This window comes from Aquarana catesbeiana, linkage group LG09 (genome assembly GCF_042186555.1).
Source record: "Aquarana catesbeiana isolate 2022-GZ linkage group LG09, ASM4218655v1, whole genome shotgun sequence".
Lineage (NCBI taxonomy): Eukaryota > Metazoa > Chordata > Amphibia > Anura > Ranidae > Aquarana > Aquarana catesbeiana.
The window spans coordinates 170,169,843-170,184,065 of NC_133332.1; the positions used below are offsets into that span (position 1 = coordinate 170,169,843).

At 41.0% G+C, this 14,223-nt stretch overlaps 1 protein-coding gene across 2 annotated transcripts in view; it reads left to right on the plus strand.

The window, feature by feature from the left end:
* Window positions 1-14,223, plus strand: part of SMARCA1 (SNF2 related chromatin remodeling ATPase 1) — a 409,892-nt gene that overhangs the window by 308,460 nt on the left and 87,209 nt on the right. For both annotated transcript variants that reach the window (XM_073599403.1, XM_073599404.1), the window contains 2 exons: window positions 5,699-5,817; window positions 13,882-14,094. In XM_073599403.1, the coding sequence (XP_073455504.1) occupies window positions 5,699-5,817; window positions 13,882-14,094 (332 nt within the window). The remainder of the gene's footprint in view (window positions 1-5,698; window positions 5,818-13,881; window positions 14,095-14,223) is intronic.

The following is a 14,223-nucleotide window of genomic DNA, read 5'->3' on the forward strand; positions in this document are numbered from 1 at the left end:
CATGGCAAGGAAATTAATTGCTCAGTGGTAGATTACTCCGCGAGTACCCACCAAGAAGCAATGGATAGACAGTGTTAATAGGCTTTTAACAAGAGAAAAGATTGTTTACCAACATAGAAAAGTCCCACAAAAATTCCTATCGATATGGCAAGCGTGGTTGGATGTCCCCGGTCTAGCCCCACACCAATTAATTAAGGATAGGCTACTTCTGGGTTGATGTAGACATGACTATTATACGGAAAATAAACGTATGTAAAGGAAAGGGATATATAGAGCAATACGTTCCCTGTGAGGTATAAGGCAGAGTGTGTAATGTTGCAATGTATGGCAGGAATTTGCTTTGTTTTGCTACGGTTTCTTTCTTTTTCTCTTTTCTTTCTTCTTTCTTTTTATTGATTAATGTTTTCTTCTTTTTCTCTTTATCAGAGAATATTATATTGCACTAAATATAATGAATGTAGGCAAGGATAATAGAGTTATAATGCACTGAGATTGATCCCACTAATTCTGCTAGAAGATCATCTTGTCTCCCCTTTTTATAGCCTAAGGATATAATATAACATTGGAGTTCTTTCTGTATAAGGGAGACACTGTTGCAGTCGGAATCTGATCATATTATCTGACATCTGGATACATACTCTATACGAGTCATATTACACGCTAATTCTATTGTTAAAGGATAATAGTGCAATAGTCTATACCCCTGTTAGAATGTAAATAGAACCTCCTTTTGGCAATCTTAAAATGTTGATAACTGTATCTTTAACAGATTGTGTTAGAACTCTAAGATGTGTATGCATTCAGTACTCTAACCTATACGCTGTATAATTTCATTTCTTATGCAAAATAAAAACCTTTTTGATTTAAAAAAGTAGGATTTAGATACTCTGATTGGGAGGGAACGAAAAAGGTATAGTAACCTGGGGAGTATCACCATTTTTAGGGCTGTGACTCTACCAAGGAAAGAGATGTGGAGTTAAGACCATGATTTAAGGGTTTTTTTTCAATTTAGAGAACATGGAGGGATAATTGTTTTCAAAGAGTTTGCCAAAGTCACCCGTCAGATCAATGCCCAGATATGGTAAACGGGTTTCTGCCCATACAAAGTGGAAGGTACTTTTAAGTTGTTGCATCTCCCCCGGAGAGAACCCCACCGGGAGAGCAACCGATTTCGAGACATTGATCTTGAGGCCGGAGACTCCTGCAAAATTTTATAAGTTCTGTAAAAGATTTGGCAGGGAAATGTGGGGATTAGTTAGGAACAGGAGGACGTCGTCTGCATACATACAAAACTTGTAGGAGGAGGAGCCTTTGGTGTAACCCGATATATCTTGGTTATTAAGTATCGCGATGGCTAAGGGTTCTAGGGCAAGGGCAAATATTAGAGGGGATAGTGGGCATCCTTGCCTCGTGCCCCTCCCTATGGAAAAGAAATCAGAACTACAGCCCGGTATCTTGATACAAGTTTTGCGGTTTACATAAAGGGCCCGGAACACATGTAAAAATTCATCACGAAAACCCATGTGTTGCAAAAGAATAGATAGATAGCTCCAGGAGACGCTATCAAACGCCTTATGTATGTCTAGGCTGAGTAGAAAGAGTTTACGGGAAGTTAAATTGGAGTCTTGTATAATGTTAGAAGCTAGTCTAATGTTATCTGTTATGAATCTATGGGGTATAAATCCTGATTGGAAGGGAGAGATAAGAGAGGATATAATAGATGCCAACCTGTCTGCTAGGATTCTACTAAAAATTTTAACATCATTATTCATGACCGAAATTGGTCTATAATTTTGGGGAAGTAGATGATTTTTATTAGGTTTGGGGATCAGGGACATATTTGCCAGCAGCATTTCATCTGGGAAATTACCTCCTTGTAGGACCCAATTAAATAGTTAAACCAGGGGAAAGAAGGTTGGCAAATTTTTTGTAGTATATGACTGAAAAGCCATCCGGGCCTGGGGCAGAGCCCATCTTGAGGGATTTGATCAAGTTGAGGAGCATTGAGCTTCTCTATTTGAGTGGGTGAGAGAGTGGGTATAGGAATGTCCTGAAACCAAGTGTTTTCTGCCAAAGTAGGAGGATTTTGGACTGAAGCTAATAGGGAGGAGTAAAAGTGTTCAAAAATTCGAAGCACCTCTTTGGGATGGGAAGTAGAAAGACCTGTCTCTGAGTCCAGTTTATACACATGTGTGGGACGGGAGGTCTGATTGAGCTTTCTTGCAAATAGGGTTGATGCAGTGTTGTTATGCAGTAAAAATTTGGCCTTGGACCATCTTAGGGCTTTTTCAATCTTGGAGGATAGGAGTGAGTCTAATTCTAGGTGTTTTTGATCTATCAATTTTCTGGTCGACTCCAGGCCCAAAATGTTAGTATTTTTGTATATGCAGTCTAGTTCAGTTGTAAGGTTCAAAATTTTTTGTCTGTGTATCTTGTTGTAGGATGAGGCAATGCTAATTAGTTTACCCCTCAGAACAGCCTTATGAGCAGTCCATAAAATAGAAGGTGGAGTTTCAGGGAGAGCATTAAGAGAAAAGTATTCCTCAATTGATTTAGCTGTCTCAGATTCTGCCACTAAATCCGAGAGCAAAGCCTCGTTCAGTCTCCATGTATGAGGTGTGGGTGCCAATCCAATAAAATTCGTTGTGAAGGAGGTTACGTGATGGTCAGACCAAACACAGGGGTGGATCGTGGCACCAGTGGAATTTGCTAATATGATAGGGGTAGTGTAAATGTAATCCAACCTGGCGTAGCTGTTATGAGGGTGCAAGTAAAAGGTGAATTCCTTAAGCCCCATGTTGTGCGTTCTCCAGGTATCAACCAGCTGGTGGTCAAGAAGGCCATGAGTTAGAGACCTGGGGAAGGCTTTGGAGGCGTTTGTGGAGGAGGATCTATCAAGTGAAGGGTTAGCTACTAGGTTGAAATCACCCCCTATTATTATATGGGGAGAGTTCAAGGATACCAATTTATCAAAAAAGGATTTAAAAAAGGATGCAGGTGCATCATTAGGGGCATATATACTGGCAATTGTTATCTCTCTGTTATGTATCACACCTTTGATAATGACGAACCTGCTGTCCCTATCTTTATAACATTGCTTTACCTCCATGGCAAGAGAAGCATGTAAGAATATGGTGGCACCCCTGCTTTTGGTTGAATAAAGCGAGTAAAACGATTGAGGGAAATGCCTATGAAAGAATTTAGGGTGCGAGGAATGGGAGAAGTGAGTCTCCTGCAGCAGAAGAATCTTGGCCCCTATATGGCCATACAGATCAAAGGCCTTTCGTCTCTTTATGGGGGAATTAAATCCCTTCACATTATGCGAAATACATGTAATTACCCTAATTGGTCACTACAACTCTATCGTATTTGAGAGGGTTCAAAGTTAACCATGCAAGGAAATCAACCTGTATTAGCAAACTAATGCATGCTAGTCCCAGCAGGGGTACCGCCATTATCCCACACATCACATTGTAAATACAGTATCCATTCTTCCTGTAAAAAGGGTCATAAAGAATGGACATGTAGATCTCAAATGTAGGACATATGATGAAAAAAAAATTCCATGCTGTGAACTGACTGACAAGACAAAAAGAATTATAAACAAGTATACTCAAAAAAAGAAAACATCGTAGAGAACTAGAAAAGGACATGAAGTTCAATGTCCAAACTGGATCAGGTAGAGAGAAAAAATAAAACAAAGCTTTACCTGATAAAAAAAAAAGTTAAGTCACAAGCGAGACAACTAGGTCTCGTACCCAGCCAAACTGCAAAATCCAATCCTACTGGTGGGGTTGCAGAGCGAGAAACCTGTAGGGCTAACAAAAAAAAGGGAATTATACAAAAAGGGAGGTGCAACGCCCAAAATATAAAAAAAAAAAAACTTTTGCTGGGTGGGGTGGACATGACACGGCTCCGAGGGACAGCCGCTTTAAGTGAGGTTAGAGTAAGTTAGGTGCAGAGCGTTTCAAGGAACAGATGAGTGATATTCAGCGACGCTTTCAGCGTGGTTGTATTGCGAGGTCCTCTCCGATATCATAGCAGATCCTTCTTCTATCCCTCCTGGGTGGCGGGGTTTGCCAGATGGGGGCCGGACGGGGTGTCGATGGTGGGCGACGAATTGCAGCTGCATCTAGGAGACCAAGTTTCACCAGAATTTCTTGACCCTCTTGTAGGGAAGAAGCGGAGAAGGTATTGCCATTATGGGGAACCAGCAATTTGAATGGCAATCCCCATCTGTAACGGATATGTGCAGATTGAAGTGTGGAGGTGATTTCCTTCAGGCCTCTTCGCCTGTCCAAGGTGGCAGGGGAGATATCCGGATAAATCTGGATAAGATGGTCATCAAGGGTTATCTGTTGTTTATTACGGGCAGCTCTCAGGATTTCCTCTTTGGTGAGAAAGTCTTTCATGCAGAGGACCACGTCCCCGGGGGGCTTATCATCTGGTGGTTTCGGACGAAGTGCCCTGTGGATGCGATCACATTTGAAAGCTGCTGAGTCATAATCCGGAAGGAGTGATTTGAATAACCGAATTACGGTCGGAATTAAGTCTGTCTCTGACTCAGGAATACCTCTTAGATGTAAATTATTGCACTAATTTCTATTGTCAAGATCTTCGACTTGGGCTTGGATGGCAGTCAGGGCCAAGGCTAGAGATTCATGTTCACGACTGAGGTCATTATAAGCCAAGGCGAGCTCGTCATGTTTGGTTTCCAGGAGCTCAGTACGTGAGCCTAAAGCCGCTATTTCTTGTGACAGGGTGTGGGAAGTTTTATGCAGTTCCGTTTGAAATTTAGTAGCTAGTCTGGTGTACATAGCCTCCAGACTGACATCCAGATCTGCCTTAGAGAGGGTGGTGTGGTACTCACCCGTATTGCTTGTGGACGGAGAAGGATTCGATCGTGGCGGAGGAGCCGGAGCAGGAGACTCCCCCTTCCCTGCCGCGCCATCTTGAGACATGCTGAAGCGATCCCGCGTGCGGAGGAGATAGTGGGTCAGGGTGTTTTGAGAGGATCCTCGGGATTTCCTTCTCCTCGACGGCATGCACCGGGTGTTTGTGGCTTGAGGGGTGCAAATGTTAATGTGCGTTGTGCTGTTTGTAGCCCTCAGGAAGCCTCTATAGTCCCGGGTGGAGCGGAGCTACAGAGTCAGGCGTCCATCTTCCTCGGCGCCGCGCATGCGCCCCCCCAACAGATTATTTTTTTAAGACGATTATGTGGTATTTATGAAAATCATGTTTGTTTATTTTTTTTTATTTTGTTTGTACATGGGAAATCACTGACTGGTAGCTAAGAAATACTTGCAGCTTTATATGTATCATGGGTTCATATACTAGGAAGATAAGAACCAACTTCAGTCTGACTTAAATGTCAGCAGTCATGCATAGATGCTATTGTGGAGCTGCTGTTGCTGGGATGGTAAAGCATAAATAATTAAGCAGAATGTTTTGGCTTGGACAGAGATCTGTGTACCCTATTGGAAGAGAGAGCAAACAGAGAAACATTTAGTGGAGGCGAGCAATGCAGGATTAGAGTCCAACAGAGAAGCCTAGGTACATTTTGTTCTAAGTAAGGTTTTACTGAACTTCATTACAGGGAGAAAAAGTACCTGAGTGGGGAACTGTTTAAAAGGAAGTATATTTGATACTAGACTCCATAAATGTATTACTTAGTAAATAATGATTTGTCTGTTTTCAGCTGTGTTCTGGGAACGTTGCAATGAATTGCAAGACATTGAAAAAATAATGGCTCAGATTGAACGAGGTGAAGCAAGGATCCAAAGAAGAATCAGCATCAAAAAAGCATTGGATGCAAAAGTAAAATGATCTTAAACCATTTTGTGTACCAGATGGCTCCAATTTACTTGCATCAGCTTCTGTTTCTAGTGCCCATGTTCACTATAGATGAGCTTCCCCATAGAATATCAGTGATCCCACTGCTACACAGAGCCCCACTCTTTGTGATTTAGGCCTGGTTCACATTTTTGTGGTGCACTTTAGATGTGTTGCATTTTGCATATGTTTTAGGTGTGTTACCATTGAACTCTAGATAACATGCAACAACGATGCAGCAGGCAGGATTTTTTAAACTCCCACACCACATAAAAATGCACAACTGTGAGCAGGCCTTAAACGTAAAACAGCTTTAACATGGGTGGAGTGTCTTATAGGCTTCTAATGCCCATCTGCATAAGCCCCTAACACTGGTTTGAAGGGTTAATGAAAAATTGAATTGCTTTTCTGCACTGCCTTGTCCTGCTCACTGTTTTTTGTGCATTGGTTGGCCTGCATTTTCTTGTTCAAGTGAATTACATTATATCCTTCAAAATGGAAAAAAAAGAACCAAGCATATGGTGGGATCGTAGTTTATTGTTATCTTGGTCTATAAACTAAACAAACGTACTAAACAAACATATTTGTACAAATATGCAGGTCTGTGGCCCTAGCAACCACACCAAGTGCTCTCTGTAGCAGAGCCCTGAGTAGCATACAATACAGGAAACTCTCTCGGTGTAAATGCTGTTTTATAGGAGATTACAGCAAGCTAATAAAAAGACAGCTTTAATTATAGCTATATTTAAAGAATGTTAAAGTATTTTTAATCAATACATTATTATAATAATCTGTAAGTTATTATTGAATCCAAACTGATTTAAGGGTGTATTTTAAAATTTGCCTGGGGCAGTGTAAGCTGCTTGTACGTTAATTGGAGGAGTTCAAGTGAGCTGCAATGGTAGTGTTTGACGATTGGTGATCAGGCTCAGAGCCAAGTAGCTATAGCAGTAGAAAGGGTTCTCACAGAAACCAGCAAGATAAATACACCCTGGCGGGTGATGCAGGCTCCCCTGAGACGTGGGGTCCAAGCACTAACTGGTCTTCATCAGAGCTCCTAAGGGTGGAGAGTGGTTTTGCATTGTGCTAGTGCCAGGTTGCAGTCCTCAGGAAAAAAACGTCCCAGCATTTGTATCACCCCACTACTCGATCCAGCTCTGTGCTCATTTGTAGAAGCATTCTTCTCCCTCTCCCTGCATTTACAGGACAGTGGCAGCAGCAGGAGCCAGACTCTGGACTTGGACAGACAAAGCCCTGCTCAGGAGGGAGCCCACAGGTGTGTCACCATAGGAAGCGGCTTTGGATGGTGGCATATCGAGAAAAGGAGGACCCGAGAGCACCAGTGGGGGCCCCCAGTAGAGAAAGTTTGGGGCTGCTCTGTGCAATACCAATATCAACGTAAACTGTACTACTCTGTCAGACACTACATCATCGGGCATTCTATGTAGTTTAAAGACTTCCCAAACCATCAGTTCTGCAATTTGTGCAGCAGTGAGTACCACCTTAAGTGGTATAAAATCAGCCATCTTTGTGAGATGGTCGATGACTACCAAGATAGTAGCCATTTCTTTTGAGAGAGGTAGATCGACTACAAAGTCCATAGAAATTTACCCCATGGTCCTATTGCATACACAGATCAGGCACAAGCCCATGTAGCTTTTGACATCTTGTAAGCAGGCCACCAAAAGTTATGTGAGAAAAGCTCTTCTGTTCTACAAACTCTAAAACGCCCAGCAAGTCTGGAGTCATAAACCAACTGGAGGGCTTCTACCCCAGCAGATTCAGGTGAATGCATTTGAGTCCAAAAGCTGTTCTTGTAATCAAGGTTAATGTCCTTAGGTGGATGATTCAGAAGTGGGTTATTATTTATACCCCTCTTTGAAAAGAAACAAGAATTCCTTGGAACTCATCGTCCCTAGAAATTTCTTTTGCGGCAGTATTGTACTTTCATGCTCCTTGCACACTGGACTTAAAAAACGTTGATTCTACAGGTGTTTGACGTTTTTTTCTCCTGCCTCTAGAAGCACTTCTATTGTATTCTATGTGTCTTTGTACATTATGACTACTACAGGCGTTTTCTGTCAGGGACGTTCAGAGGCAGGGAAAAAACCCTTTTCTATCGCTTTTTCTGGAGAAGTTTAGGAGCTGTAAAAACGTCAGTCTCTCCTAAACTCCTCTTATCTCTTCTGAACGTCAAGTTTCAACGTTTTTTAGTAAAAATGCAATGCAGTGTGAAAATGCATTCTGGTTATTTTGGGAGTAAAACTTTTGCAGAGGGGCGTGTAGTGCAAAAAACGCCTATAAACTAAAATTCTTAAACTCTCATAGACTCACCTAAACTTTGTACAATATGCTTTCTATTTGTGTCTTTTAGGCCTCATGCACACAGACGTTTTTACAGCCACTTTTTTGAGCGTTTTTTGCAGCTTAAAAACGCCTGTCTATGTTAGTCTATGGCTTCATGCCCACCTAGGCGTTTTTGAGCTGCAAATGGCATAGGCGTTTTTAAGCTGTAAAAAAAACCCAGGACCAGTGGGTTCTGAGAGATGTTTTTCAGCTGTAAACGCTGATAAACGCTCAAAAACATCGTTCACCAACGTTTTTTAATGTTTTTGATCCATTGAAAAAAAAAAAATTAAAAAAAAAAAAAATACGCTAAAAAACGTTAACGCGGAAAAACGCTAAAAAACGCTTTTGCAAAAAGGTTGAAAAAAGCTGAAAAAAGTAAAAAAAAAACACTGCAAAGCTACTGGCGTTTTCATAACGTTATTTTAACATCCCGTGTGCATGAGGCCTTAGAGTTGCTTACAACATTTGTGACCCAAGTCGATACGAGATAATAAAATTGAACCTGGAAAAGAAAACAACATGCTTGTCTAGAAGACAATCTCTTGGCAGGTCGAATGAATGCTACATTTTTAAGATCAGTGAGAACAGTTACTGGTTGAATGGCCTCTCCCAGTAGATTCTTCCATTTTTAAAAAGCTTCTTTAAAGTGGTTGTAAACCTCAGACATGAAATATGAACAAAGCATATCACTCTATAGTGTGTATTTGTCTCAGTTAAGAGCACAAAGTGACATTTCTGTTTGCTGATTTGTTCCTCTGCTATCAGCATGAATCACTTCTGACAAGTTTTCCTGACACCAAGAGAAACAAGGTAGCAAGGGAGGGAGCTCTAGTTGATTCACAGCTTAAGCGCTGTTCCTGTGCGCTGCATGAGGAGGGCTGTGTCCCTTTCCTCCAATTAGAGCTCAGAGCTCTCTTCCCTGAGCTCTGCAGAGTGTAACTTCAGCTCTCCATCTCCTTTTTTTCCTCAATGCTCATACAAGCTTTATACATTCTGGACTTTGAATGGATGTAGAGAAGAGAAGACTGCAGATAAACATGTACAAGTTATGGAGGAGGATTTGTTTCTTCTCTGTGTATCACCCAAGGCCAGTTACTTCACTGGGTATATGTAAGGGTTTACAACCTATTTAATCACCAGCAGCTCATTATTCCCAGTGTCATAATTCTTTTTCAGCTGAACATGTTAAACAAGACAAATGAGCACAAGAATGAAGCTGCATCTTTTTTCCACTTCACTGAGCAAGGATAGCTCTTACAGCAGAATCAGATGCATCCACTTCCACGATAAAAGGCAGTTTAGGATCAGGATGTGCCAGTATTGGCACAGAAGTGAAAAACATCTATACAGTGCCTTGAAAAAGTATTCATACCCCTTGAAATTTCCCACATTCTGTCATGTTACAACCAAAAACGTAAATGGATTTTATGTAATATACCAACACAAAGTGGCACATAATTGTGAAGTGGAAGGAAAATGATAAATGGTTTTCAAATTTTTTTACAAATATCTGAAAAGTGTGCCTGCATTTGTATTTATCCCCCTTTACTCTGACACCCCTAACTAAAATTTAGTCAAACCAATTGCCTCCAGAAGTCACCTAATTAGTAAATAGAGTCCATCTGTATGTAATTTAATCTCAGTGTAAATACAGCAGTTCTGTGAAGCCCCCAGAGATTTGTTAGAGAACCTTAGTGAACAAACGGCATCATGAAGGCCAAAGAACACACCAGACAGGTCAGGGATAAAGTTGTGGAGAAGTTTAAAGCAGGGTTAGGTTATAAAAAAAATCCCAAGCTTTGAGCATTTCACGGAGCACTGTTCAATCCATCATCCAAACGTGGAAAGAGAATGGCACAACTACAAACCTACCAACACATGGCTACCTAAACTGAGGGACCGGGCAAGGAAAGCATTGATCAGAAAAGCAGCCAAGAGGCCCATGGTAACTCTGGAGGAGCTGCAGAGATCCTCATCTCAGGTGGGAGAATCTGTCCATAGAACATCTATTAGTCACGCACTCCACAAATCTGGCCTTTATGGAAGAGTGGCAAGTAGAAAGCCATTGTTGAAAGAAAGCCATTTGCAGTTTGGAAGAAGCCATGTGAGGGACACAGTAAACATGTGGAAGAAGGTGCTCTGGTCAGACGAGACAAAAATTGAACTTTTTGGCCCAAAAGCAAAACGCTATGTGTGGTGTAAAATTAACACTGCACATCACCCTGAACACACCATCCCCACCGTGAAACATGATGGTGGCAGCATCATGTTGTGGGGATGCTTTTCTTCAGCAGGGACAGGGAAGCTGGTCAGAGTTGATGGGAAGATGGATGGAACCAAATACAGGGCAATCTTAGAAGAAAACCTGTTAGAGTCTGCAAAAGACTTGAGACTGGGGCGGGGTTCATCTTCTAGCAGGTGAAGAACGACCCTAAAAATACGGCCAAAGTATTTTCATGTGTTAGCATGGCCCAGTCAAAGTCCAGACCTAAATCCAAATGAGAATCTGTGGCAAAACTTAAAAATTGCTGTTCACAGATGCTCTCCATCTAATCTGACAGAGCTTGAGCTATTTTGCAAAGAAGAATGGGCAAAAATGTCACTCTCTAGATCTGCAAAGCTGGTAGAAACATACCCAAAAAAAGTTGCAGCTGTGATTGCAGCAAAAGGTGGTTCTACAAAGTATTGACTCAGGGGGGCTTGTAAAAAAAAATTGAAAAACATTTATCATTTTCCTTCCACTTCACAATTATGTGCCACTTTGTGTTGGTCTATCACATAAAATCCCAATAAAATACATTTATATTTTTGGTTGTAACATGACAAAATGTGGAAAATTTCAAGGGGTATGAATACTTTTTCAAGGCACTGTAGTTTACTAAAGGCAGCCTGTACCTCAGGTGACCAAAAAAAGGGTGTCCCTTTGCCTTGTCAGCTGCATAATTGGTGCTATCACCTTATGAACTTTCTATAGAGGTTGGCAGGCCAAACTAGGGTCAGGCCAATCCACAACTGCTTATCAGGATCCATACTCAAAATCCCAAAATTGGATCTAGGTTTGTTCAAATTTGTATTTCTCCGATTTGATGTAAAGTTGATTTTGACTTGAAGTGGAACTACACTGCATCTGAATACCACAAACCAAAAATGCTATTTTATAATTTTTTATTATTCAACGCTAACTCCCTATCCATCCATGTCTCCATGCTTTATTTTCCTGGGAAATCACTTTGAAAAACACTCCCTAGCATTTCTGGCTGTGGGCATCTTAAGAAAGGGGAAGATGATTTGTGTAATATCTGCCCTTAGCTCAGGCATGCATGCAGGAGGGTGTGCTTAGCTGAGAAACCCCTCCTTCCCTCCTAAGGACTCCTGGCATGTATGACATCATTTGCCTCAGCCTGGAAACCAGGAAGTAACTGGAGAGATGTAAAAAAAGTAAATATGATATACTTTCCTATCTATTTATTAATGCCAGCAGCATAAGCATTAAACAGTCAGTTTTGACTAAGGGAGTGACGTTCCACTCTAATCTTTTGAAGACAGTGGAAACATGCTTCTGATGCATCTCTAGTTTATCAGAAAAGATAAGGGTATCATCCAGGTGTGCATTAACAAAGTGGTCCAATAGATCCCGCATCACTGATGAAACGTTGAAAAGTCGCAGGAGCGTTGCAAAGGCTAAAAGGCATGACCAAAGACTCGAAAAGTCCATATCTAAATCTAAAAGCAGTTTTCTTTTCATCTCCTTAACAAATGCGAACAAGGTTATATGCCCCCATAACTCTAGTTTGGTAAATACTTTAGCAGAGTAGAGTCTTTAAAACATTTCAGGAATTAGGGGGTTTGTATAGCAGTTCTTAATAGTGATTTTATTAAAATCCCTGTAGTCAGTGCATGGATGCAAAGTGGAGTCCTTCCTTTCAACAAAAAACAAGGATGCCCCCGCAGAATATTGAGTGTCTCATAAAGCCCCTATCTAAATTCTCATCATGCACCTCTGATCCCCTTAATTCAGGTTCTGACAGAAATTAAATGAAACAAAAAGGTTTTCCTGCCCCCGGGGCCAATTCAGTGAATCAGTCATACGGGCAATGAGGAGGTAGCTGATCGGCATTCTTTTTATCACAAACGTCCTGGAACTTGTAGTACCATGTAGGCAGTTTGCCATACAATTGGGTAGTCAACTTGTGATTCCTTGATCAGTGGAGAACTTGTTTGGCAAGGTTCTCTATAATGTTCCTTGCAATGGTGGGATGTAAAACTTATAGTCCATATCCCCTAGTTAATGGAGGAATTGAGGGTAGAAAACCAAGGAATGCCCAGTAGGATAGGAAATTTGGGTGACAATCTGCTGAAAGCTGAAAGTCTTACAATGGTCTGCCTTAATTCGGAGTTCAAGAGGAACAGTTTAATGGGTAACAGGTCCTGAAAATAAAGGTGAACCATCAACAGTCTATCAATAGGGGCAGCTTTATTTCTCAGTTGGATATTATTGCCTTGGGCGAATTCTGTGTCCATAAAGTTCCCCCCAGCCCAAGAGTCCAGCATAGCAGAGCAAGACATTTCACAGCCCTCGTGATAAGTTTAATAGGGATGCCAAAATGAAAATGAATCAATGGTGAGACAGACTGAGTAATGGAGTTTTTGTTCAGACACTCTAAAATCAGTTGCAGCAATTGTTCTTTTAACTTTGACAGTTAACGGCCTAATGTCTTCTTACTGTCTCCAAAGAGGAAATGGATCTTTTAACCACTTGACCTCTGGAAGATTTACCCCCCTTCATGACCAGGCCATTATTTGCGATATGGCGCTGCACTACTTTAACTGACAATTGCGCAATGATGCCACACTGTGCCCAATAAAATGTATGTCCTTTTTTTCCCACAAATAGAGCTTTCTTTTGGTGGTATTTGATCATCTCTGCGTTTTTTACTTTTTGCACTATAAACAAAAAAATATCGACAATTTCATAAAAATAACTATTTTTTACTTTCTGCTATATAACATATCCAATAAAAATATAGATAAATTTCTTCATGAATTTTGATCAATATGTATTCTGCTACATATTTTTGGTAAACAGAAATCCCAGTAAGCGTATATTGATTGGTTTGAGCAAAAGTGCTAGCGTTTACAAGCTATGGGATATTTTATTTATTTATTTTTTACTAGTAATGGTGACGACCAGCGACTTATAGCAGGACCGCGATATTGTGGTACACATTCTGACACTAACTGACACTTTTTGGCAACCAGTGACATTAATACAGTGATCAGTGCTAAAAATTTGCACGGTCACTGTACTTATGGGTGATCAAAGGGTTAAATGTGTGCCTAGCCAGTGTTTTGGTGTACACAATATGGTGCTTTTACTAGGGGAAATAATCAATTGCAAGGGGATTAAATCCATTACTTCTCTGCTGACAGGGCCGAGCTCTGTCTTGTTTACATAGGCAGAGCCCTGTCCTGTGTGTGTGTTCTGGACAATCGGTGGGTGCCAGCGGTAATCTATTGGCTGGCAGCTGTCATCTGCGTGCCCCCTACCCGGCGTGCTACCTGGAAGTGCCAGATCATGTGATCTGGCGCAGCAGAGCCACCTTGCCACTGTAAATAAATGTTATGTGACCAACACTGATTTTGGTAGTGTTTTTTTTTTAATTTAATCTAATGTTAATGATACTGTTCTGCTGTTATTAGATCGCAAGGTACAAGGCTCCATTTCATCAACTAAGGATACAGTATGGAACAAACAAAGGCAAAAATTACACAGAAGAAGAGGACAGGTTTCTGATATGCATGCTGCATAAAATGGGCTTTGACAAGGAAAATGTATATGAAGAATTGCGTCAGTGTGTGCGAAATGCTCCTCAATTCCGATTTGATTGGTTTATCAAGTCAAGAACTGCCATGGTATGTCCATTTCATTAGTTATATGCATTTCCTGTTTATATATGCCTTTTAAAGTGTGATGTTAACCACTTCGGCCCCAGAAGATTTGGCTGCTCAATGACCAGGCCATTTTTTTGTTTTTTGCGATAT